The following is a 24,599-nucleotide window of genomic DNA, read 5'->3' on the forward strand; positions in this document are numbered from 1 at the left end:
GGACTCGATCCCAGATCTCCAGGATCACACCCTGGGCTGAAGGCGGCGCTAAACCGCTAAGCCACAGGGGCTGCCCCATATCAGTAAACTTTTTAAAGGAATATTGAGTAGCTACTCTTCATTTGGATGTATCATCATTTACTAATTTCTCTGATAAAAGATATATATTTGGGTCCTAATTTCTTTTTTTTTTTTTTGGGGTCCTAATTTCTTACTCTCTGACCTAACGCTGCCTGCTGCACACGTCCCCATCAGTCAGCCTTTGGTTGTGATCTGTGATGATGCTGGGGGCAAATTAGTGAGTGAAAAGGAGTGACTGTTTCAGAGGTTCTGGTTTTGCCACGCCTTCTCCCTGCCCCCCCTGTGCCCCCACCCCTACCCAACCTGTGGGTGCCGCGGGTTGGGTGTCAGTGCTGGTTAACAGGAGAGCGTGAGGCCACTCTTCCAGGCATCTCGCGGGCCATGGGCCACTCCTGCAGCCTGTCTTCCTGCCTTCTCCATCATCAGCTGGGCGGCACTGGCATGAGTAGACATGGCTTTGTTTATAATGCTTTTTTGAGAAGGAAAAACGCATAGTCTTCCAAGGTGGCTTTCCAGTTTGTTAATACTGTAATCTACAATGCACATCTCTGCCTGTTGTTCTGGGTAGTTCTTGTTGAGTAAAGAAGGCAGCCTTGTGAATCACGGGAAGGTCTGAGTTTGAATCCAGGAAACACACACCTAGCTTTTCTTAGCCTGGCACTGCTGCAAAAGGGTTGAACTCCTGTAAATTAAAGGGAGCAGAGGCGGGAAATGTGGGCGGAACCCTGGGCCTGCTCTCTCACACTGGGTTTCTTTGTTTCCAGGTGGTGTGGGAATTACCTGTTGGATTTTAGTCTGTAACAAGGTCGTGGCGATTGTGCTTCACCCTTTCAGCTGAAAGAAGACGATTGTGGCTACGGCATTTTAAAGAATGGATTTTCACTTAGTAGGTTAAAAATCCAATTTATACTTTTTTTTTTCTTTTTTAAGGAAACAAAAGCACACGTTAGTTTTTTTTTGTTGTTGTTGTTGAATGCATTTGTTCTTGGATTTTATGTGAGATACGAGAGTAATCATTTTGTGACTTGTCACTGCACCGGAAAGCCGGTCTCACGTGTGTGTCCTGGCAAGGCCCAGATTTGTTACCAGAAGTGGCCTGGGCATCCACGTTCCTTGGGGTGTGTGCACTGTGGGCATATTTTAAAGGTCACATTGCCAACCGGAAGGTCAAAATTTTCTAATGTAATTACTTTAAAGACTTTGCACTATTTTTGATCCAGATTAGAAAACAATTTAATTTTACTATCACTACTAGAATTTGAAATCTCCTGTAGTACTACTAAAAGAGTAACACTAATTGACATTATTTGTGTGTTTTTCTTTCTCTGTTTAAAATATCATTCGTTGGGCAAGCCTTCCTATAGTATTATTTACTTATTTGAAGTTATCTTTTTGTTACTGTGTTTTGTAAATGTGTTCATGAGATCATAATGCATTGTTTTATGCTCACATTGTGTGTTTTATATTTAAAACATTTCAGATGAAGTGTGTTTTATAAGCATTTAATATTTATGTTCTGTAGAATGGAACAAATTTAAAAACAAACTAGGAATTCTGAATAAATTGAGTGGATACATCTTTTAAAACACTTTTTTTTTTTTTTACCATTGTGTTGCTCTTCTTTTTGAATTATAATTGATGTAAAACATTATATTAGTTTCAAGAGTACAACATAGTGATTTGATATTTGTATTCACTGTGAAACGGTCACCATAGTAAGTCTAGTTTCTCCATGTAAAACACTTTTTATATTAAAATTTTTGCAAGGGCTTGTGTGACTTTTCCTTCCTTAGAGCCACTTACTTGCTGTGACAAGTTTGTAACTGTGACAAGTGACTGAGGACGTTAACCTGTTAACTCGGGGGCCATAGACCTGTGAAGCTAAACTCCTATCACTGGTTTTTAAGAAGTCTTATTTGTATTGTTGAGTTCCCTGATGATCTAATAAGGAGCTCATTGTTACTTCCATGAATTGTACCAGGAAAACACAGTGCCGGGGTGGCTTAGTTAATCATTTCCAGAGGGGAGTCGGTTCATCATTCAGATGTCTCCAGCCCCAGGTTGACTTAAGCTTTAAGAAAGGACGTGGAGCAGGGATCACGGGAGCATTTATAGCAGAAGCATCAGAGGGCGTCCTTCGGCCACAGAGGATGGGAAGCCCCCCTTATGAGGCCAAGAGAGCAGCACAAGGGGCTTGGGCGCTCGACACCATGTGTCTCGTCTCCCCTGCTCCCCACAGAGCGAGCTGCCCCCCTAAAGGGCAGGTCGTGTGGTGAGCAATCAGTGGCTACGCACAGCGTGCCCGGGGACACCCTTGGATCGCTAATCCATGTACAGTCTCCCTGACGAGACCCTCCTCTGTCTCCTAAAGATACGTTCTTTCAGAGTTCCTATTTGAGAATTCTGATGAATCTCACTAAGGCTAGAGGAAAGAATGTACAGCTGTACGTGAGCAGTAGCAGTTTTTGAAGATTACGTAAGGGACACGTAAGCATCCTTCTTGTTTTACATCATTGTGGTTTTTCGGAAATAGTAGTTGTTTTTAAATAATAAACATGGTACTGGATTTAAAAGCTACAGAAAAGGATTCAATGGAAACTAGATATTTTGGCCCCCAACTATCCTATCACCCCTGTCTTCTATTACCAGTTTCTTATAATTCTTCCAATGATATTCCATATGTATGTGAATAGTGTGCATTTTTAAATAAATTTTTTTAAAATTATGAAATAAATACCCAAAAAATTAGTAACTGCTGCTTTTTTTTTTTTTTTTTAAACCTCCTACTTGGAAGCAAGGAAGCAAAGTCTCCTGTGATCCACAGAACTGGGATTGCTGGTGTTAACATTTGCTCTTTAACTTTTTTCTATTTGTGTTTGGACAGCTATGGGTTTTGTGTTTCTGTTAAAAAATACTGGATATAGTTTATGGCTTTACGTGAAGAGAAACACCTGTTTGATACAGAATACATCTAAAGCTCTCTTTATGCCAGTTTCATTCACTTTACATGTATGGTAAGTCAGACAGGGAGGTCTTTATACACCAGCCCGCAGACATTGTTGTGTCGGGTTAATACACTTCTGTTGCCGGCACAAGGAAGAGGAACGCTAGTCAGCAAGGTCACTCTCCCTTGAGGCCCTCTCTGGCCTCCCATGGTTTTTCTTACATATACACAGCTCTCAGTGAGGGTAGTTTGTGTGTGTGTGTGTGAGTGTGAGAGAGACAGAGAGAGAGAGAGAGAGAGAGAGAGAGAGAGAGGGTTTTCAGTGATGCTACAAGTGTCTTTAGGGCCAGAGACTTTTTTCTTAGGCTTTTATTATTCCCCTCCTTGCATGTCTCAATTCAGTACTCAGGAATATCTAACTTAAAAAGAAAATCACATAATGGTTTTCCACTAGGGCCATGTAAGTCTTTCCCAGGGAGTATATTTTCTTCACAGTTGAGGCGTTACCAAGGAACAGTTACTAGAATTTTCTAGGATGCTGTTCTCTTACAAGTCCTTCAGGACGGTGGTGGTGTCGGCAGATTCAAAGCTGTGTGTGTTGCTGGTCTGCACACCACGTGGATGCCATCCTTTCTCAGGGCTCCCTTCTTTTATGTGTGGGTTAGCTTTTCTGCTTGCATATTTGAAACGTAAACTATGTGCATCCCTCTTTCAAGTCTCCACTGACTCTTGCCCAAGAGTTCGTTCTTAAAGTTGAATAAATATTGTGTAGCTTTTGCCAAAATTTTTGTCGTTGGTTGTGCTTTTGGTGTCATATCTAAGAATCCATTGCCAAATCCAAGGTCACAGAGATTTAGGTCTGTGTTTTCTTCTAAGAGTTTTATAGTTTTAACTTGTACTTTAAGTCTTTTATCCACTTTGAATTAATTTTTGTATAGAGAATGAGGTTAAGGGTTCAACTTTATTCTTCTGTATTTGGATATCCAGTTATCCAAGCACCATTTGTTGAGAACATTTATTCCCCATTGATTGGTCTTGGCAACCTTGTTCAAAATCAGTCGATTGTAAATATGTGGGTTTATTTCTGGACTCTCAGTTCTGTTCCATCCACCTACATGTCTTTTTTTTTTTTAAATATGAAATTTTTTTATTTTTAAATTTCTTTTTAATAATTTATTTATTCATGAGAGACACAGAGAGAGAGAGAGGCAGAGACACAGGCAGAGGGAGAAGCAGGCTCTATGCAGGGAGCCTGACATGGGACTCGATCCCGGGTCTCCAGGATCACACCCTTGGCTGAAGGTGGTGCTAAACCGCTGAGCCACCCGGGCTGCCCTACATGTCTGTTTTTACTTAGACCAACGCCACAATGTTTTGATGACAGTTGCTTTGTAGTAAGTTTTGAAATTGGGGAAGTGTGCATCCTTCAATTTTGTATTTCTTCTTTAAGATTGTTTCGACTATTTTATGTCCCTTGCAATTTCATATGTATTTTAGAATTAGCTTCTCGATTTTTTTTTTTTAAGGATTTTATTTATTTATTTGAGAGGGAGAGCGACAGAGAGCACAAGTGGGAGGGAGGGGCAGGCTCCCCAGTTAGCAGGGAGCCTGATGCAGGGCTCGATTCCAGGACCCTGGTCATGACCTGAGCTGAAGGCAGATGCTTAACTGACTGAGTCATCCAGGCGCCCCAGCTTCTCAATTTCTACAGAGAAGTTAGCTGCAATTCTGATGGGGATTATGTTGAATTTGTCAGCTTGGAGAGTATTGCCTTCTTAACAGTGTTAGATCTTCCGATCCATGAACATGGGCTGTCTTTCAAGTTATTTAGATCTTTAATTTCTGTCAACAATGTTCTGTGGTATTCAGATGATATCTTGTATTTCTTTTTTTTTTAATATCTTGTATTTCTTTTGTTAAATTTATTCATAAGTATTTTATTTTTGATGCTATCATAAATGAAATTGTTTAAATTTTGTTTCCAGTTGTTACTTGCATATAGAGGTTGATTTTTTTCTACATTGATCCTATGTCCTGCAACTTCATTTATGAGTTTCCAGTAGTTTAGTGGATACCTTAGGATTTTTCTGTTTACGAGGTCTTATCATCTGTGAGTAGAGATAGTTTTACTTCTTCTTTTCCAACCATGCCTTTTATTTCATTTTTTTTATTTTTTATTTTTATTTATTTTTATTTCTTTTTATTTATTTATGATAGTCACAGAGAGAGGGGGGGGGGCAGAGACACAGGCAGAGGGAGAAGCAGGCTCCATGCACCGGGAGCCCGACGTGGGACTTGATCCCGGGTCTCCAGGATCGCGCCCTGGGCCAAAGGCAGGCGCCAAACCGCTGCGCCACCCAGGGATCCCTTTTATTTCATTTTTGCCTAATTGCTCTGGCCAGAACCTCCAGTACAGTGTGGAATAGAAGTGTTGAGTGTGGACATTGTTGTCTTTTTCCTCTGGTTTTGTTATCAAGGTTATGCCAGCCTCATGAGAATGAGAATGTTCCCTTTTCTATATTCTGGACCAGATTGTTTAAGGTCTGAGTTATATGTTCTTTGAATATATGATGAACTTGCTGGTAAAAATCTCCGTTTTCTCATTTCTGTTGAAAGATTACTGATTTCAGTTTCTTTTGTGATTATGAGGTTATTCAGTTTTATATTTTTTCTTGAATCATATTAGGCAAATTAGTGTAGGATTTATCCATTTCTTCTCAACTTTATATTAGGATAAAATTTTTGTGAATGCTCCATTTGTGATGAAAAATACAAGTTTGAAGTTGCCTTCTATGTGTATCCATTAGGTTAGAGTTGCCAGCTGTCTTATTCACATCTTTGTCTTTACTGGTGCTTTTTTGTTTGCTGGGCTACCTACCATTACCAAGAAGGGTATGTGAAAATCTCCCGCAGTGATGTGAACTTGTGGTCGTCAGTTTTTGCTTTTGTTTTCAAATTATTGTTAAAGGCATATGTGTTTAGAACTCACATCTTCTAGTGGATTTATGTACCCTTCTAGTACCCTGTGTTATCTCCAGTAGTAATTTTTGCCTTCAGGTCTGTTTTTTTACAGATGTTTATAGAGCAACATCAACTTTCAGTTGGATAGTATTTACCTGGGGTATCTTTTCTCACCCTTTAACTTCCTGTATCTCCATGGCTTGGATATGTGTATAAATAGCCCATGGCTGTATTTTACACATCCAGTGTGTTTTCTTCTAATAGAAATGTCTAGTCTATTTACAGGGGACTATGAACTTGCTTTTTCCCCACAACAAGCTAGTCTTTGTGACACCAGTTGCATGTCCAGTGACTCAAGTACAGCCTAACACTGTCTGCCTGGAGACCACATCGGATCCCATAGGTTAAAGGCTCAGCCCCCTACGACAAGTCCCACCCATTGCAGTTGCTGATCTCAGGTCCAGGCTGTGCTTCTGAACGACCAACTGGCTGTAAGTCAAAGGTTCCCATGACGCCCTCCTTGGGTTTGGTTAATTTCCTAGAGCAGCTCATGGAACTCTTCACTTCCTGTTTAAGTTTATTGCAGACACTTCTTTTTAGGGGGAGAGAGCATGTGCGAGCGAGTGTGGGAGCAGTGGCGGGGGAGGGGCAGACTCCACTCCACATACAGTGTGGAGCCTGATGTGGGGTCGATCTCACAATCCTGAGATCGTGACCTGAGCCAAAACCAAGAGTCAGATACTTAACAGACGGGCGCCCCTGTTTGCAACTTTATTATAAAAGGATATGATAAAGGATGCAGATGACCAGCAGATGGAAGGAGGGATGATCAGGGCGAGGTGTGTGGGACGGGGCTTCCGTGCCCTCACCAGGCCCCTCTATGTGTTCGCCAACCCAGAGGCTCTCCACACCCCGTGCTGCTGGGATTCTGTGGAGGCTTCCTCAGGTGGGCATGGTGGGTCGGCAACTCCATTTTCAGCCCCTCTCCCTTCTCAAGAGTATGGGGGTGGGGCTGAAAATCCCAAGCTTCTGGTGACCAGGCCCCATCCAGGACCCACCCAGAGTCTACTCGTTAGAACAGAAGACACTCCATCACCCAGGAAACTATCAGGGTTTCAGGAACCCCATGTCAGGAGCAGGTCAAAGACCAAATACCGGAACAAAAGATGCTCCAGGTGATCTTACCATACAGGGAAGTACCAGGGTTTCAGGAGCTCTGTGCCAGTAGCTGCGGGCAGAGGCCGGTATGTACTTTCTATTACCTCACGATTGCCTTCTTTATATTTTCACATCCCTCCTCCTCTTAAATTTTGAGGTTACTTGATATTTGTTTTAACACTGGAACATTTGTCAATGCTTAACGTTGATGCTTTACAGTCCTATGCAGCGGGTGAGAATCAAACACCTGAATATCATTCCTTCCCTCCGACGCAGGTGGTGCTGTCATTATACGGATGATGTCGCGACCGTGTGTCACTGCTCCGTGACCCTACAAGAGATGGTGGTGTAGAACAGCGATGCTCAGGGTTACTCATTGTTCACTCTGTCACTCGCACAGGAGACCTTTTATCTCAAACCAGTCCTGCCTGAAGTCTGTTAGAATGGGAGTTAGTTAGGCGGCGGCTGGACTCGGCGTGTGGGCTGCACTTTGCTCACTGTACTGCAACGTGGCAAGGCCCGTCTATGTATTGTCTCCGGCTGTTTTCGCATTCCAGTGGCGTCACGTAGGTGTCACGTAGGTGTGACTGAGGGTATGTGGCCCGTACCCGGGCTGTACGGAAGAGGTCTGCTGATCCCTGCATTCGTGAGGCTCTGGCGGGGTGTCCTGTGTCTTCCTTCTGGACAGAGAGAGTTGCAGGGTCTGTGGTTGTAGCAGCAACTGTCCCGTCAGCCCTGCACTGTTTATTGCCTTTGCTGTTGCAACCCACAAGCGCTCACAGTACGCTGCCTCCTCCTCTGTGGTTGATCTTAAGACTTTCTCATTGTCTTTGGTGCTCTGCGGTTTGTCTCCAGCTAGCCAGGTGTGAGTTTCATTTCTTTTTTTTTTTTTTTTTTTACTTTTTTTTTTTTTAATTTAAATTCGGTTTGTGAACATACAGTGTAACACCCAGTGCTCATCCCTTGTTTTGTTTCTATTTCTGTTTATTCTGCTTGGAATTTTTTTTTAAAGATTTATTTATTCATTTATTTATGATAGAGAGAGAGAAAGACAGAGACACAGGAGGAGGGAGAAGCAGGCTCCATGCTGGGAGCCCGACGTGGGACTCAATCCCGGGTCTCCAGGATCGCACCCTGGGCCAAAGGCAGGTGCCAAACCGCGAGCCACCTGGGGATCCCCTTCTGCTTGGAATTTATTGGACTTTGCCACTCAGTGGATTGGTACCATCTATCAGATCAGGAAGTTTTTTACCCTTTATCTCTTTAGATCTTTAGCCCTGCTGTGCTCTCTTCTCTTGTCTTCAGAGGCTCCGATTACGTATTCGTGCAGCCTTTGTAATCTGTGCCCACCTCTTAACCTCCCCTTGTATTGTTGCTCTCACTTCTTCAGATCTGTTTACTCTCTGATCTGTTTCATCTGCTGCTAAGCCCATTTATAGAGTTAATTTAAATTAAATGATTTTATGTATGTCTTTTATGTTCTTTGTCACATATGCTGAGTTTTTATTCTCCTTATTTTTGTCAGAAACTTATTTATGGGGAACCTGGGTAGCTCAGTGGCTGAACATCTGTCTTCAGCTCAGGGAGTGACCCCAGGGTCCTGGGATTGAGTCCCACGTGGGCTCCCCGCAGGGAGCCTGCTTCTCCCTCTGCCTGTGTCTCTGCCTCTCTCTGTCTCTCATGAATAAATAAGTAAATAAATAATCTTTAAAAAAAAAAGCAAGTAGACCTTGTAACACTGGAATATTATTCCATATAGCATTTCTAATTCTTATAGTAAATTTCTCTAGAATTTACGGCTCGGCATTCATATCATTTGATGTGCATTTGCCTGTCTCCCCTTAGAAGCCTATGGGACATCCTACTCCCCTCCCTCCCTCCCCTTCTCCCCTTTTCTGTTCTCCTCAGTGGTTTTCATAAAGATCAAAGCTTATGGCAATGTTTACCTCCTCTTTGGTTTTGAATACAACTGTTTTCCTACCATGGCTTTCACTGTCTTTAGTAAGTTTTATTTCACTCTTAGTTTTTTAAAGTGATAATATTGCACACCAGTCCATAAAGCTCTTTGGAAATAATGTGGTCCATATTATCAATAAGTTGCCCTTAAAAGTAGATGAAGGTAAGTAAACCGATTAACGTGGGGCCTACAGCCCATCTCGTCCTAATATGTAATGAAGCTCTCAGGATGGAGCGGCTCGCTTGAGGGGACACTATTCCATATGCTCTTTTATAGCAAGATTAACAGAAAAAAGGACATGGGACAGGTATGTAACAAAGAGAAATAAAAAGTGGATCTCGGGTGTACACGAGGAGAGTGTCATCACAAGGTGGTTTAGCTGAATCGAACACTCAAAAATAATTTTGATAAAACCACACTGTGGGTTTTTTTTTATAATAGTCTTCTGATCATATTGTTCCCTTTCAAAGCTGCTTTCGTGTTTTTTGGTTAAAACACAATTTGATTGCTGTGAACATTCCTCCGTATACGAGATGTGTGCATCTTGGCTGACTGACTTGGACTTACGAACCGTGAGTGGGGTCCCACAGGATATTAAAGCCATGGAAGAAAGGAGTCTTCCCAAAGATCATGGACATGTTTTCATTGTAGGAAAAAAAAAAAAGATAGAATTTTGTATTTGAAATGTCATCATTGGCTATAACACAACGGATTTTTGGAATTAGGTTATAATAAAACCTTAATTATCCAAAGTCCATTGAAATACTGAAACACACACACACCCCCCCTAGCGTGATCAGATTTAAAGGCCCGCAAGAACGAGAATACCCAATCAGAATGTAGTAGGATGCTGACTGTATTTAAATAATGATCTTTCTTTTTCCTTCCGGAGGTGAAGATGACTTAATAGAATTTACCACAGTTACTTTAGAATCTCTGAAAGCGTTGCTGGCGGAGGCCTGGCCGGGGGGTAGATGGTGCATCTTACTTTCCGGCGTCTCCTCGAGCTGTGGAGGGGCAGCCGTGCAGGCCTGGTCGTGTTTGAAGACGTAGCCCGACCCAAAGAGTTCCTCCATTAGACTTCTTTTCTTATCCCTGAATGTGTCTTTGGCCTTTGTTCGGGAAGACTTGCCAAAGGAGGGCTCGTACCCGCTCACCGCGTGCTCTGGCCCGGGGCCCGCGCTCCCGTGCGGCTTGCCCGCGCTGAGACTGCCTCGCGGCCCGCCTGTGCCCGCCGGCCCGCCCAAGGCCGGGAGCCCGAGATGCAGGTTCTCGGTGGCTTCCGTGAAGGAGTAGTGCTTTCTCGGTCGCAAGGGCGCTTTGATACTGGCCGCAGCAGTTTTATCAGGCGTCTCATCCGTGTCATTTATCTGGAGGCTGCCTGTGAACTTCCCTTGGGCTGCGTCTTCCCGCTTGCCCTCCTTCTCGGGAGGACTTACTTCAGTCCTTGGTGGTGGCAGTTCCCATTCTTTCACCAAAGCGGGTCTCTTCTCTTGATCTTTCTTCTCTCTTGGTCTTCCAGTATTCTCCAGAGGTGGTTCTACTTCCAAACGTTCCTCTTCCTTCGATAAATCTGTATGCGGAAAATAGTCTATTTAGTGATCTTTAACATGAGCGGGCTCCTATATCAAGCGGGCCTGTTGAGCGCACTTACTGGCATCCGACAGGCACAGGGATGTGACAGAAAGACGTCCAGCAGATGCACACGACACTAGAATACAGGGAAGGGCGCTGTGAACCAGCTCGAGACGGTCTGCTTCCCCAGAACATACCAAGTCAGTAAGGATTACGAAACCAAATCTAAAATGATACTCGTGAAAGAACTAACCTGTGCTGAGTAGTGAGGACGTTCGTCACTCCTGGGGGCCAGAGTGCCACGTAAAGCAATGAGAACCGTTTTCACCCATCCAAGCAGCAAATAATTTCCAGATTCAGTGAGAATATGGGGACAGTGGAATTTCTGTTCCCCATTGGGTGTGTCCATTGGTACAGCTGTTCTTGGATGGTAATTTGACTATCAAAAATTTTTAACTTTTAAAAAACACTTATTAGAGAGTGAAAGCACAAGTAGGAGGAGAGGCAGAGCGGGAGGGAGGAGCAGGCTCCCCACTGAGCAAGGAGCCCAAGGTGGGGCTCGATCCCAGGACCCCCCAGGATCATGACCTGAGCCAGATCCCAGGACCCCAGGATCATGACCTGAGCCAGATGAGCTCAGATGAAGGCAGATGCTTCATCGGTGGAGCCACCCTGGCTCCCCTAACTGTTTTCTGGAGATTGTGCAGGTGTGACTGCATGAGGGGGGTTGTGGGGGTAGGGGGCAGAGGGAGAGCGAGGACCCCAGGCAGAGTCCCTGCTGAGCGAGGAGCTCAACGTGGGGCTTGATCTCTCAACCCTGAGATCACGACCTGAGCCAAAACCAAGAGTCAGATGCTCAGCTGACTGCACCACCCCGGCGCCCCGTATCTATCAGTTTTAAATGAACCTACGTACTCTCCTACCCAACAGCTTCACTTCTACGAACTGTGCACCTCTCTGCCGTCTGGTCATGTGCACCCACTCCGTCCTGTGATAGCTGCCCAGGATCCCGTAGACTGCACATGCCATTTCTTTACCCGTGGCCCCTCGACAGATGTTCGGGATGTTTCCCTGTTGCTAGACTGAGCCGCAGTACACATCCTTATGCGGCTCTTTGTGTGTTTTTACGGAGTTTGGTCCTAGAGGTGCCCCCCGCCAGCATCCTGGCCCTCGGCCGCCCTGCATAACTTACGTGTTTCCCTTCCCACGCTAGAACGTAAGCACACGAGGGTGGGACGTTTTGTCGTCACTGCTGCACCCCCGTGGCCAGGACAGTGCCTGACACACATAGTATATGCTCAGCGAACATTTGCCAAAGGAATGAATGAACTTTCCCGGACGATACACCACAGCGGACGAACAGATCCGGGGAAAACCTGAGCACACCACGGACCCCGGAAGGAATGGAAAGTGGGGTTGCCAGCTCCTGCCATCCCGCACCAGACGCAGCGGCCTCCAGGCCAGTTCGGCCCCTCCAGAGCCTCTCCTAGGCCACCCCGCTCAGACCGAGCTGGGGGGTGGGGCGGAATGTGTGCCCCTGGGGCCCCAGGTGACAGCGTCGGGCTTGCCCAGCGTGTGCACTCCAGCACATTTCCCTCCAGCAGTAATTCAACGTGGACAGGACGGTGCAGTGTCTTTACGATCTGAAGAGAGGGGCGTGACTCTTGATTTCTGCTCAGGTCCTGACCTCAGGGCCGTGAGATCGGGCCCCGTGTTGGGCTCTGCGCTCAGCGGACAGTCTGTTTGAGATTCTCTCCCTCTATCCCCAGCCCCAGGCCTGTGCTTGTGCTCTCTCTCTAAATAAATAAAATCCTAAAAAGAAAAAATTCTGAAGGTGGATGATCTCCAACCCAGAATTTCTTTCTAGCCCATTAAAGTATGAGGGTAGCAAAGTGCCCTTTCCAGATGACGGGCATACACGTTTACCTTCACACGCCTGTTCTCCAAAAGCTAGGAGGGGATGTGCCCTTAGGGCATGACGGCATCTACCGAGGCGGGGGGGACAGGGTTTAGGAACCAGGGGGCTTGGTGGAGGAGGGGGTGGCAGGAGCCTGCAGGGGGAGGGAGGTCCTGGCACCAGAGCTCTGCACCCGAGGTAGTGGGCCACCCCTCCCCAGGCCCAGAGGCCTCAGCACCAAGCCCCCTGCTCCGCGGACCTCCCCGTCGGGCCTGCCCTCCCCGTCGGGCGCCGCGGCCTGGCGTGGCCGACACTTGCACTTGGCCCCCAGGAGCGTTCTGCGGACCTACTCCTGAGGGGGGGGGGGCGAGTCTGCTGACCCCAGGGCAGGTGGCCTGTTCGCTCCGACCCGCTCTGTCCCGGGGCAGGTGCCAGGGCTCTGGGTTCTCTGCCCCCGGGGACGGGCCCCACACACCCGGGGCGCTGGAGCCAGAGTCTGCATCTGGGAGTCCTCGCTTCCAGTCTTCGTTAGGGGGGATGTTGCCCTTCACTCGGCCAGCTTTGGGTTTGCTCCTCGGGGTCAAAAGCGAACATACTGATTACGGATACCTGGAAGGCTAGGACGCTGTGAGGAGCAGCCGGGGGGCGGCGGGCACAGAGTGGAAGACGGAGGTTGCTGCTGGGGGGCGCGGGGGGCGCGGGGCTGTGCTTAGGGCCCGCGGGTGCCCCTGCGAACGTGGGCCGAGCGCCTGAGGTACGGCTACACAGGTGCTCCTTTCCTAATGATTCTTTACATTGTGCATCTGTGTCTTGTGTAGACTTTCACACGCACAGAATAATTCACAACTTGAGAATAAAGGAGACTTTTAAAAGTGGTTAAAATTACCTTCATATTTTCTCTTGGAATCCTCTTGTTTTGGAAGTTTGCTGATAGAGCGAGGAATCGCATGGGTTATTTCAGTCAATTTTTCTTTATGACCAGTGTTTCTGGTTGTCTTCTTCCCCTATAATTTAGAAAAGCAGCAAAAACACATTTTTTTTGGGGGGGGGCACAGATCATTTTAAGTTGTATTTTATTCAACAAGTACAAATAGTTGTGTAGGATAAGAGACTGTTTATACCCTATTTTCATAAGGATACGTTCAGACACTGAATTCAGATCTGTTGTACCTTAGCCGTCAAAGGTGGAGCATCTTCTGATTTTTGGGTTTCCTGGTGTTTCATACTTGTCAATGGAAAACCTCTGTCTGCTTGTACAGATTTTGTTGAAGAAACTGCAGGACAGGCACATTATATGTGAGAAACATATTTTACATGTGGAAGCAATATTGATTTTAGATATAAATTAACATTGAAGTGTCCGGTGTAAAACAAAGTCTATTAGGCATTTAAAACTTTTTTTTTTTTTCAATATATGTATAACGTTTGCCAGTTTCCCTCTTCCCTCTACCACTTTGCCTGTTTTGTCTTGTTTTCGGCAACAAAGGTCATGGGTATCACAGTGTTAGGCTCCAAAGCAAGGAGGCCTGAGGCTAGGTCTGCGTTGCTGATGGAGGACACGTGGTTGTGAGGCAGGGAGCCCCGGCTGAGCACGGAGGCCTCCTGTGCCCACACGCTTGGATACCAGCAGCTAGATGGGTTGCCCATGCTGGAGCCTGCCACTAAGTCTACGCTTTCCTCAAAGCGATAACCCATTTAAATGACCCCATGTTGGGATGATCAGCTCTGCAGGCTGTTATTCTGGATTACAAAGCAGAAGCAAACAAAGGCAGGCAAAGAAAGAGGAGGTTGTTGCTGCTTAGTGGCTTTTTTTTTTTTTTTTAACCAAAACAGGGTGGGTGTTCCTGTTGTACCTCTTGTGAGCAAAGCCTTGTGCTGGCAGATCTTGGGGGGCGGGGTGGGGGTCGAGGGAATAAGTACGTCTTGTCTTGAAGGAAAAATACTATTGGGCAACGAAAAGGTACAAACCAGTGACGGGCTGCAGCTGCGTGGGCGTATCTCAAAAGCATTAGGCTGAACAAAAGCAGCTAGACAGGGGCAGCCCCGGTGGCTCAGCGGTTTAGGTTTGGCGCCGCCTGCAGCCTGGGGTGTGATCCTGGAGACCCGGGATCGAGTCCCACATCGGGCTCCCTGCATGGAGCCTGCTTCTGCCTCTGCCTGGGTCTCTGCCTCTCTCTCTGTCTCTATAAATAAATAAAACTAAAAAAAAAAATAGCAGCCAGACAACAGAGCACCTGCTATAGGACTCCACTGCCAGGAGATTCTAGAACAGGCAAAGGAAGCTGCTCTGACCAGGGAAATCAGTGGTTGCCTCAGTCCAGGGACAGGGACTCCTGACGGCAGGGGGTCGTGCAGGGTCCTCCTGAGGGAGAGGTTCTGTGCTGACCAGGGTGCTGGTCCCATGCCTTTCAGCAGTTATCAAAACCTGCTGAAATACATACTTAAAATGGGTGCATTTTATTGAGGTGGATTGTGCCTAAGTTATGATGATTTTAAAAGCCCACACACTGGGGCCCCTGGGGGGGCTCAGCGGTTGAACCGTCTGCCTTTGGCTCAGGGAGTGACCCGGGGTCCTGGGATCGAGTCCTGCATCGGGCTCTCCGCAGGGAGCCTGCTTCTCCCTCTGCCTGTGTCTCTCATGAATAATAATAAAAAGAAGCTCACACACTGACTGGCATGTACTTGGAAAGTGCAACATCTGGCAGGCATTTTGCTCCCCGCTGGAAAGTGGGGCTCTCGCTCCACCTGTGGTAAGGACATGCGGGGACCAAGCAGGGGCTGCGAGGACCCGAGACCATCTCTATTCCCTCCTACTGTTTCCTCCATATCACACAGCTCATTATTCTTCTAGATTCACAAAGTATTTTAAAGCCTAGTAAAACGATTTTTAAAAATACCCATCATTTGCATGACATAAAGTGGACGAATAGGACTACAGACTTAAAAATAGATTTTGAGCAAAAAGTAATTAAAACATACCTTTTGGATAATCTTTGTCATGTAAATTTTTAAGTATCCGACTAGTATAGATATTTCTAATTTCGAGCTCTCGGTCCTTTTCCTAAAGAGAACAATACCATTTTTTAAAATGAATGTTTGCTCTTATCAGCCTCAATTTCTTCTATAAAACAATTTAAGTGGGCTCAGTGTTCTTCGAATAAAATCTATTGATGTTCACAGAAACAAACAGGCCATATCCTTGGATATTGTTTCCTACACCAAAAAGTAGTTTTTAACAGAGCAACAGACTTTTGCGTCAGGCACAATCTTGCCGAGGGCTTTGCAAGCCAGTGTCTTTCACTGTAGCTTTTCTGTCCCCTGGGTCTGTGCCTTGAAGTTTGCTGGCTTTTTTTTTTTCTCCTCATGGTCCAGTATAGCCACCAGCCACGTTGTGATCTAATTAAGATGAAGTGAACAATTCTGTCCTCCGTCACATTACCCGTATTTCCAGGGCTCAGCAGCGGCCGTGACTGGTGACCACACTGTTGGGTGGTGCGGGTGGAACATTTCCACCATCACAGAAGTTCTGCTAGACAGGCCCGCATTTAGACGGTAGGTGCAGGTGGGTAAGGCCTGGAACAAGGGCATCGTTGTTCAGCTTTAAATCTCAGAATTGGCTTTTTATTTTATTTATTACTATTTTTTAAAGATTTATTTATTTGAGGGCAGCCCCGGTGGCTCAGCGGTTTAGCGCCGACTACAGCCCAGGGCGTGATCCTGGAGACCCTGGATCAGTCCCACGTCGGGCTCCCTGCATGGAGCCTGCTTCTCCATCTGCCTGTGTCTCTGCCTCTCTCTCTCTCTCTCCTTCTCATGAATAAATAAATAAAATAAAAAAAAAAGATTTGTTTATTTGAGAGAGAGAGAGAGGATGCGAGCATGAGTGGGAGCAGGGGGGGGCAGAGGGAGAGGGAGAAGCAGACTCCTCCCTGAGCAGGGAGCGTGACACGGCTCCATCCCAGGACCCCGGGATCATGACCTGAGCTGAAGGCAGACGCTTCACTGACTAAGCCCCCCAGGTGCCCTGGTTTTGTACTTATTTTAACCATAAAATTAATTTGCTGTCAGAGCCAAATGGATAAAGTATGAGAATATTAGCCTTTTCAAGAAATTAAGCTTCTAGGAGCAAAAATGTTACAGTATGTTTCTCTTTTTCTTTCTTTCTCATTGTGATAATGCCGCATTTAGTAAGAAAGAACAGTAATGGAGGCAGTTTGTTTCCATGAAAAATTGGTCAAGTTTATTCTGGATATTATGTTTAAGAAGAATATAGAAAGATCTTAGAAATATAGAAGAATATAGAAGATCTTATAAGAAGATCTTAGAAAGATTTTTTTTTTACCCTTACTGGTTAAGACAAGAAAGATTTTGATACTTAGAGGGGCAAAGCATTGATGGTCTGGAAAATTCAGTTTTCTTTTTATTTTTTTTGGTCCACTTCAGCAGTGGAGAGGAAGAAGGCAGAAGGGCTGACTGACCGGTGTCTGATGCAGGGCTGGCTGGGGGCAAAAGGAAGCCACCTGCAGGGCAGTCCTCCCTCCGGCTCAGAACGAAGGTTCAGGTGTGGGTGCCCTCCACAGAGCTGGACTCAAAATCAGAGGCGACAGGTTCAGGACATGATCCAGGATACTTGTATAGCTGAGATCCATAAGTTAATCAGAGAAAGAGTAGGAAGGGAAATCCACATCTAGGAATGTTCATGAATGCTTGGGGAATATTCATAGGATGGACTACTCATGAGCTCAAAGGCTATCAGGTCAGTGTTCAAGGGAAGTTGGGTCATGGTGGGGAGCCAAATTAGGATCAGGATGGATGGCTTCCAAAAGACAGGAAACGAGGTCTTAATAGACAAGGCCGTTCTGGTGGAGGTGAGCTTGTAGTCTGGATGTGGGGTGGAGCGGCAGGACGTCAGCTGGGAGCTGTGGAAGACTGACATTCTCTCCCCTTACTTTAGCCCACACTCTGGGCATGGAGCAGAGTCCAGAATTGGTGTTGGGATGACTTTGAAAAGAGTTTCAAAGTACAGAGACACAAATTTTGATCTTTGGGACCGTGCCCTCCCAAACTCGGGTATTAATGATCTATGTTAAAATGGCAGACTGCGTTTTCCTAAAATTGCTTCAGCAATATTTCTGGTCCTGTATGCTCTTCCAGAACCTTGTGACTCCCCATTAAGAATCGATTGCTCCTCCTCTTGTACTGCCTGGACAAAGGGATGAGGTGGAAGAGATGCTATGTGACGGGTATTCTCTCCGTCTGTCTCTGCTCTTCTCCTTGGAACCTAGCCACCATGTTGTGAGGAAGCCCACACCACACATGGGTGGTTCTGGCCGACACCCCCAGTTATGATCTCAGCTGTCAATTGGCACCAACTGCAGACATACGTGTGAGACTTCAGAGAATTCCAGCCCCCGGCCTCTGAACTGCCTTAGCTGATGTCAAGAGCGGCAGAGATGAGCTATTGCCAGCAAGCCTTGCCCAAATTGTGGATTCATGAACAAAATTCATATTGTCATTTCTTAAGCTGCTAAGGTGTGGAGTGATTTCTGCACCATGATTTAGGTTGTGATCATCTGTGTCTGGTTCCTCCATCAATCCAAAACATTACTTTTGGTCTTTTTATCTTCCAGAAATTCTTTGGCAGTCCTGGTACAATTGTGGTATCCTTTCTGGGGTTATGGGTTATTGTTTTAAAAGTATATTTTCTGTCATTTCCATAGGTTGTGGCAGGAAGGGATGAAAAACATGTATTTAACCCATCTTCTTGATCTATTTCAACTTTTGTTATGCATAAGAATGTAATTTTTCTTATTTTTCCCTTTGAAAGGATTTTATTATAAAAATATAAAAAATATGGGATGCCTGGGTGGCTCAGCAGTTTAGCACCTGCCTTTGGCCCAGGGCATGATCATGGGGTCCTGGGACTGAGTCCCACATTGGGCTCCCTGCGTGGAGCCTGCTTCTCCCTCTGCCTATGTCTCCTGCCTCTTTCTCTGTGTGTCTCATGAATAAATAAAATCTTTAAAAAATGTATATATAAAAAATATACAAAAGTAGAGAAAATATATAGTGAACCTTCATGAACCAATGAGCCAGATTCACTAACGAACAACTCATGCCCTGTTTCTGTCTACACACCACCCCCTCTGATCCCATCCCTTGTCTGGGGATTATTTTGAGGCAAGTCCTAGGCATCATATAATTTAATCTGTCTTTCACTATGTATCTATAGCAGACAAGGGCATCCCTTTCAAAACCTAACCACAATATCAACATTGCACCTACCAAAAAAAATCAGTAATAATCCCATAATATCAAATATCTAGTTTGTTTCACATTTTTTCAACTGTCTCATAATTTTTTTCTTAGGTTTGCTTGAATCAGATTCCAAACAAAGTCCAAAACATTTGAGATTAGTATGTCTCTTAGTCTTGGTGCCTGGGTGGCTCGGTCGGTTAAGTGTCTGACTCTTGATTTCTGTTTAGGTCATGATCTCAGGGTCGTGAGATTGAGCTCTGCGCTGGGCGTGGAGCCTGCTTGGATTCTCTCCCTTTCTGTCTCTCTCTGCCCAACTTCCCCCTTAAAAAATGTCTGTTAGTCTTTTAAAAAACTTGTTTATACACAGCTTTATTGATGTAATTCACATACCACATAATTTGCCCCTTTAAAGTATACAATCTGGTGGGTTTTCTTTCTTTTTTTTTTATTATGGTGAAATGCACATAAGAGTCACTATTTTAATCATTTTAAGTGTACAGGTCAGTGGCATTAAATAGCATTCACGTTGTGCAACCAACCATCGAGGTCCATTCCCAGAGCTCTTCTCATTTTGTAAAACTGAAACTCTGTTTTCATTCAAGGCTAACTTCCCACTCTGCCTTTTCCCAGCTTCTGGCAACCACCGCTCTACGGGGTCTTCGTGATTTTGACTAAGTACCTCATATAAGTAGGATAATATCATATTTGTCTTTTGTGACTGGCTGATTTCAGTTGGCGGAGTGTTCTGAAGGTTCATCCATGTTGTAGTGTGAGTCAGAATTCCCCTCCTTCTTAAGGCTGAATACTACTTCATCGTGTGTTTGTGTGTGTGTGTGTGTGTGTGTGTATCACATTATATTTATTCAGGACACCTACTGATGGACACTTGGGTTGCTTCCACATTTTAGTTATTGTGAATAGTGCTGCCAGAAACATGGGGGTACAGATATCTCTTCAAGACTCTGCTTTCGGGGCACCTGGGTGGCTCAGTGGTTGAGCGTCTGCCTTTGGCTCAGGTCCCACATCGGGCTCCCTGTGGGGAGCCTGCTTCTCCCTCTGCCTGTGTCTCTGCCTCTTTGTGTCTCTCATGAATAAATAAATAAAATCTCTCAATTCTTTTGGGTTTAGACACAGAGGTGGAATTGCTGGATCATATGCATTTTTAATTTTTTTGAGGAACTGTCATACAGTTTCTATAGTGGCTGTGCCATTTACATTTCCCTGTAATGGTGCCTGAGGGTTCCACTTTCTCCACATTTACTGATACTTCTTTTTTCTCTTCTTTTATTCCTTCCTTCCTATTTATTTATTTAAATATTTTATTTATTTACTTGAGAAAGAACGAGCAAGAGAGAACATGAGCAGGGGGAGGGACAGACGGACAGAGGGACAGAGAATAGCAGATTCCCCACCAAGCGGGGAGCCCAACGTGGGGCTGGATCCCAGGACCTTGAGATCATGACCTTAGCTGAAGGCAGATGCTTAACTTACTGAGCCACCCAGGCACCCTTGCTATTTAGTTCTTGTAGAAACTGGGTTGTTTGTTCTGTAGGGCTTCCCATAGCCTGACGATGCTGATTGCCCCCTGAAGTGCTGCCACATTCCCCTGCCCCTATACTTTTAGATCCCAATGTTTGACCACAGGGGCTCCTGGATGGCTCAGCTGGTAGAGTATGTGACTCTTGATCTTGGGGTTGTGAGTTTGAGCCCCACACTTGGTGTAGAAATTACTTTAAAAAATAAAATATTAGGGAATCCCTCGGTGGCTCAGTGGTTTAGTGCCCAGGGCGTGATCCTGGAGTCCCAGGATCGAGTCCCACGTCAGGCTCCCTGCATGGAGCCTCCTTCTCCTTCTGCCTGTGTCTCTGCCTCTCTCTCTCTCTCTCTCTCTCTCTGTGTCTTTCATGAATAAATAAAAATATTTTTTAAAAAATAAAATATTAAAAAAATAAATGATCACATCTGGGTATGATTTTTTGGGGGGGAAGAGTCTGCCCTAGGTGATGGTGTACTTATCAGTGGGCAAGTACATAATGTCTGGTGGTGTCTCTTCTGTGGTGCTGCAAAGTCATTGACAATCATTGCTTTGCTCCATTAACTCACTAGGAGTTCCAAAATAGTGATACTCTTCTATTTTGTCATTCCTTCTTTATCATTATTTGGAATGCTTTTATAAGGAAGACCTCCCTCCTCACAAACTATTTGGTTGCTCTGAATATAGGAAAGGTAAAAATAATTGTTTTTCTTTATTTACCAGTTTTTGAAATAGTGTGCTGGTTCCTCTAAAGGCGACTAACCACTGAGGTGCTTTGTTTTGCTTTTTAAAGTGTCATTGTGAACTGTTGGATTTCTATATATTTGATAAGTTTCAACCCATGTAGTAACTCTATTGATCTTCAAATTGCCTTATCTTTGGCCAATGATAACTAATTTTAGATGGCACACTACTCCTTCTCTACATTTTCCTTGCTTTTGTGTGACAGTGTGTCCCGGGCTCATGCAGTATATTTCATGCTCCAGACCTCAAAAAATTTTAAGGTGCCCTTGTTCTTTTTAGTTGGGTATGGAATTTGAAGACCATAATCTGCTCACTAAGGGTATCCAATGCTACTGAATTGGTCACATTAGGAAATATGTATCTATCTTTAAAGATAAATTCTATCATAAATTCATTCTTTCACTTTAGTTCACAAGCATGACTACGGGGTTTTTATTGACCTATTCTTACTTCTGTTATTTTCTTTCTTCTATCCCCTAAATACCAGTTCTCAGTGACACCAACATAAGTCATGACGTGTTTCATTCATTAGGATATACACAACAGTCTCAAAAGAACCATGCCAACACTACAACCATGAATATATCTGAGTAGGCATGTGCAGTGAAATTAACACATTTGAAGTGTCCTGGAATAGCGGCTCTCTGTGACATTACACCATCACTGTGACACACACACAGTGGGTGATCTTTTCTTCATTGGATTTCTGACTTTTAAGGAATGCTTTTCAATTTTTTTTTGAATTTCATTCTGCTTCATAATTGTGCAAAGTATTTGGTGATTCCAAAATTTTATGTGGTTCCAAAATCAAATCTACATTTAAGGAAACGTAGGTTCTTTTTTTTTTTTTTTTTTTTTAAGATTTTATTTATTTATTCATGAGAGACACAGAGAGCGAGGCAGAGACACAGGCAGAGGGAGAAGCAGGCTCCATGCAGGGAGCCTGATGTGGGACGTGATCCCAGATCTCCAGGATCAAGCCCTGGGCTGAAGGCAGCACTAAACCGCTGAGCCACCCAGGCTGCCAGGAAACGTAGGTTCTATAGTCACCCCTTCCGATTTACTGTTTCCCCACTTCCATTGTCATCCCACTATTGCTTTTCTTTTAAAAATAGAAGCAACTACATGGATATATTTGTATTTCTCCTGTTTTTAAATGGTGGCATACTACACACTTTCCTTTGTGTTCCTTTTTTCACTTACTCATATATCCTAGAGATTACCATTTTACTACATAAAGAGCCCTCATTTCTTTATACAGAAGCACAGAAATGTGTAGAGGTATATTTCCTTTTTTTTTTTTTTTTTTTTTGGTAAATAAATCTGGATCTTACTGCACATAGAATTGTGCATCTTCCTTTTCATTAAGCATCTCATTAAGTATTAAGCATTTACCCTACAAAAATTGTTTTTTAATGACTGCATAGTATTTATATGCATATCGTTGCATACAAAAACACAAAATTCATTTAAAAAATTCTTTGAAAATGTTTTGCTTCAACCAGTGGATCTTGAAGCCTCTTCTGTAAGATTTATAAGCTAGTTGCTATGGCCACATCTATTTTCTGGCATATTCTTCTCTCTGAAATTTCCTGAGACTCCAGAGAAGAAAGAAACAGAGCTCTCTCCCTGCTTTACAAAGGGGAAATTTACACCCAATTTTCTCTCCTAGTATCCTTCCCCTGCCTCTGAGTGCTCTCAAGGCTCCTGGGAAATCTGAATTCTCTACTTGTCATAAAAAAAAGTTAAAGATCTTGTCTTAAAGAATCAAGCTAAAAAAAAAAAAAGAATCAAGCTAAAGATTTGCTAGTGGAGGCTTAAAAGAACTATATTGTTAAGTGCCTTCTCTAGCTTTTTCAACTCGGACATTTTAGGAATTGAAGGCATAAGGATAGCGAAAGTCAGAAAAAAATATTTATAATTATTATTAAGGCACAGTTTATTTTTTCATTTTAAAATATTTATTTATTAAAAAGTATTTATTTATTTATTTATTTATTTATTTATTTATTTATTTATTTATTTAGAGTGCAAGTGGCGGGAGGGGCAGAGAAAGAGGGAGAGAGAATCTTGAGCAGACTCTGTGCTGAGCTCGATGAGGCTCGATCAATGAGGTTCCATCTCATTACATTGTGATCATGACCTGAGCCAAAACTGTCAGCCAACTGAGCCAACCAGGTGCCCCTAAAGCACATTTTAAAAGACAGTTTTGCAAGCATTTCCAGGAGAGATTTGATTATTTTTTTATTTTTATTTATTCATGACAGACAGAGAGAGAAAGAGAGAGAGAGAAGGAGGCAGAGACACAGGCAGAGGGATAAGCAGGCTCCATGCAGGGAGCCCGATGTGGGACTTGACCCCGGGTCTCCAGGATCAGGCCCTGGCTGAAGGCGGCGCTAAACCGCTGAGCCACCCGGGCTGCCCTCCAGGAGAGATTTTAAAATAAATTTTTGGGCCACTAAAATTACTCAAAATATTTTAATGATATAAGGTAATTTTAAAATTTAAAAACTTAGTTTGGGCTCTATTAAAGTGATAACAAAACAATATTAATTCACGTGATGAAATGAGAATGGTAACAGGAAGTCTCGTTAATGAGTAGTGTAGAGATTTTTCTAGTTACAGCACACACTCATCAGGCTGTGAACTCATCCCAGTAATTTCAGATCCTCTATCTATTCATATGGTTGTAGCGAAAAGTTAATTTGAGAAACATTCCTAAAAAATAATATAAAGAATAGCTCTGATACTTTGGGAAGCAGAATTTCACAAATTTTGTTACATTTTGCTTTAAAAGAAGTACCTTAAGTTTTTGTTGAAGGTGTTTTATTTCCATTTGCAGAGTCTTTGTAGCTGCCTGAGCTGCTAACATCTTCCCGTTCTCATTGGCCAGCTGTCGATTAAAGGCTCTATTGTTCAACCTCAATTGTTTCTCCAAGCTCTGAAAACAGGATATATTTCAAGTATTCTGTAACCAATGTAGTATTGTTAAAAGACTTCAATTATAATGGAACTAATTGCATTTATGAGAAGTGTGAATTTTTGATATAATTTTAGTGCAAGGCTGCTACAGGGGACATATATTAGAACTAAGTGGAACCACACACACAGACACAAAAGCCAAAGACCCCCAGATCCCAGCTCTAGAGAATCAATATGTTTTGAACCAAATGTTTTTTACACTCTGAAATTTGATTTCACAAACAACCTTTGAACATTTTATTATTAAAATGTTATTTTTAATGTCATAATTATTAATTATGAAAAATAATAACACCATGCTTTAAAACTCAACCCAAGTGGCTGTGCCTACACGAGGATCTGCTAATGTGGCAGGTGCACTCAGAGGGCTGCCCAGCAGCTGGGGGCTGTCCAGCAGCAGGGCAGCCATGCAGGTGTGAGTATCAGCTGACTGACCCTGGAAGCTGATTTACCCCACTCCCCCAAGGATTTACCCCACTCCCCCAAGGAGGAAGAGGAAGGAATTCTA

The 24,599-nt window shown here is 44.0% G+C and overlaps 2 protein-coding genes across 8 annotated transcripts in view; one reads left to right on the forward strand and one right to left on the reverse strand.

Annotated features, from left to right (window-relative positions):
• GET1 (guided entry of tail-anchored proteins factor 1) overlaps positions 1–2,829 on the forward strand; it is a 36,937-nt gene extending 34,108 nt beyond the window's left edge. For all 4 annotated transcript variants that reach the window (XM_035709426.2, XM_025449899.3, XM_035709427.2 and 1 more), the window contains one exon: positions 846–2,829. In XM_035709426.2, the coding sequence (XP_035565319.1) occupies positions 846–919 (74 nt within the window). In that variant the 3' untranslated portion in view covers positions 920–2,829. The remainder of the gene's footprint in view (positions 1–845) is intronic.
• A 6,895-nt stretch (positions 2,830–9,724) lies between these two features.
• The window catches only part of LCA5L (lebercilin LCA5 like), a 34,139-nt gene continuing 19,264 nt past the window's right edge, over positions 9,725–24,599 (reverse strand). For 3 of the 4 annotated variants that reach the window (XM_049104718.1, XM_025449888.3, XM_049104717.1), the window contains 5 exons: positions 23,913–24,050; positions 15,553–15,634; positions 13,744–13,847; positions 13,460–13,577; positions 9,725–10,674 (listed from right to left, as the gene is read on the reverse strand). In XM_049104718.1, the coding sequence (XP_048960675.1) occupies positions 9,962–10,674; positions 13,460–13,577; positions 13,744–13,847; positions 15,553–15,634; positions 23,913–24,050 (1,155 nt within the window). In that variant the 3' untranslated portion in view covers positions 9,725–9,961. Of the gene's footprint in view, positions 10,675–13,459; positions 13,578–13,743; positions 13,848–15,552; positions 15,635–23,912; positions 24,078–24,599 lie in introns of those variants that run through there. The other variant, XM_049104719.1, reaches the window with a different exon arrangement.

This window comes from Canis lupus, chromosome 31 (assembly GCF_003254725.2).
Source record: "Canis lupus dingo isolate Sandy chromosome 31, ASM325472v2, whole genome shotgun sequence".
In the NCBI taxonomy this organism is placed as follows: Eukaryota; Metazoa; Chordata; class Mammalia; order Carnivora; family Canidae; genus Canis; species Canis lupus.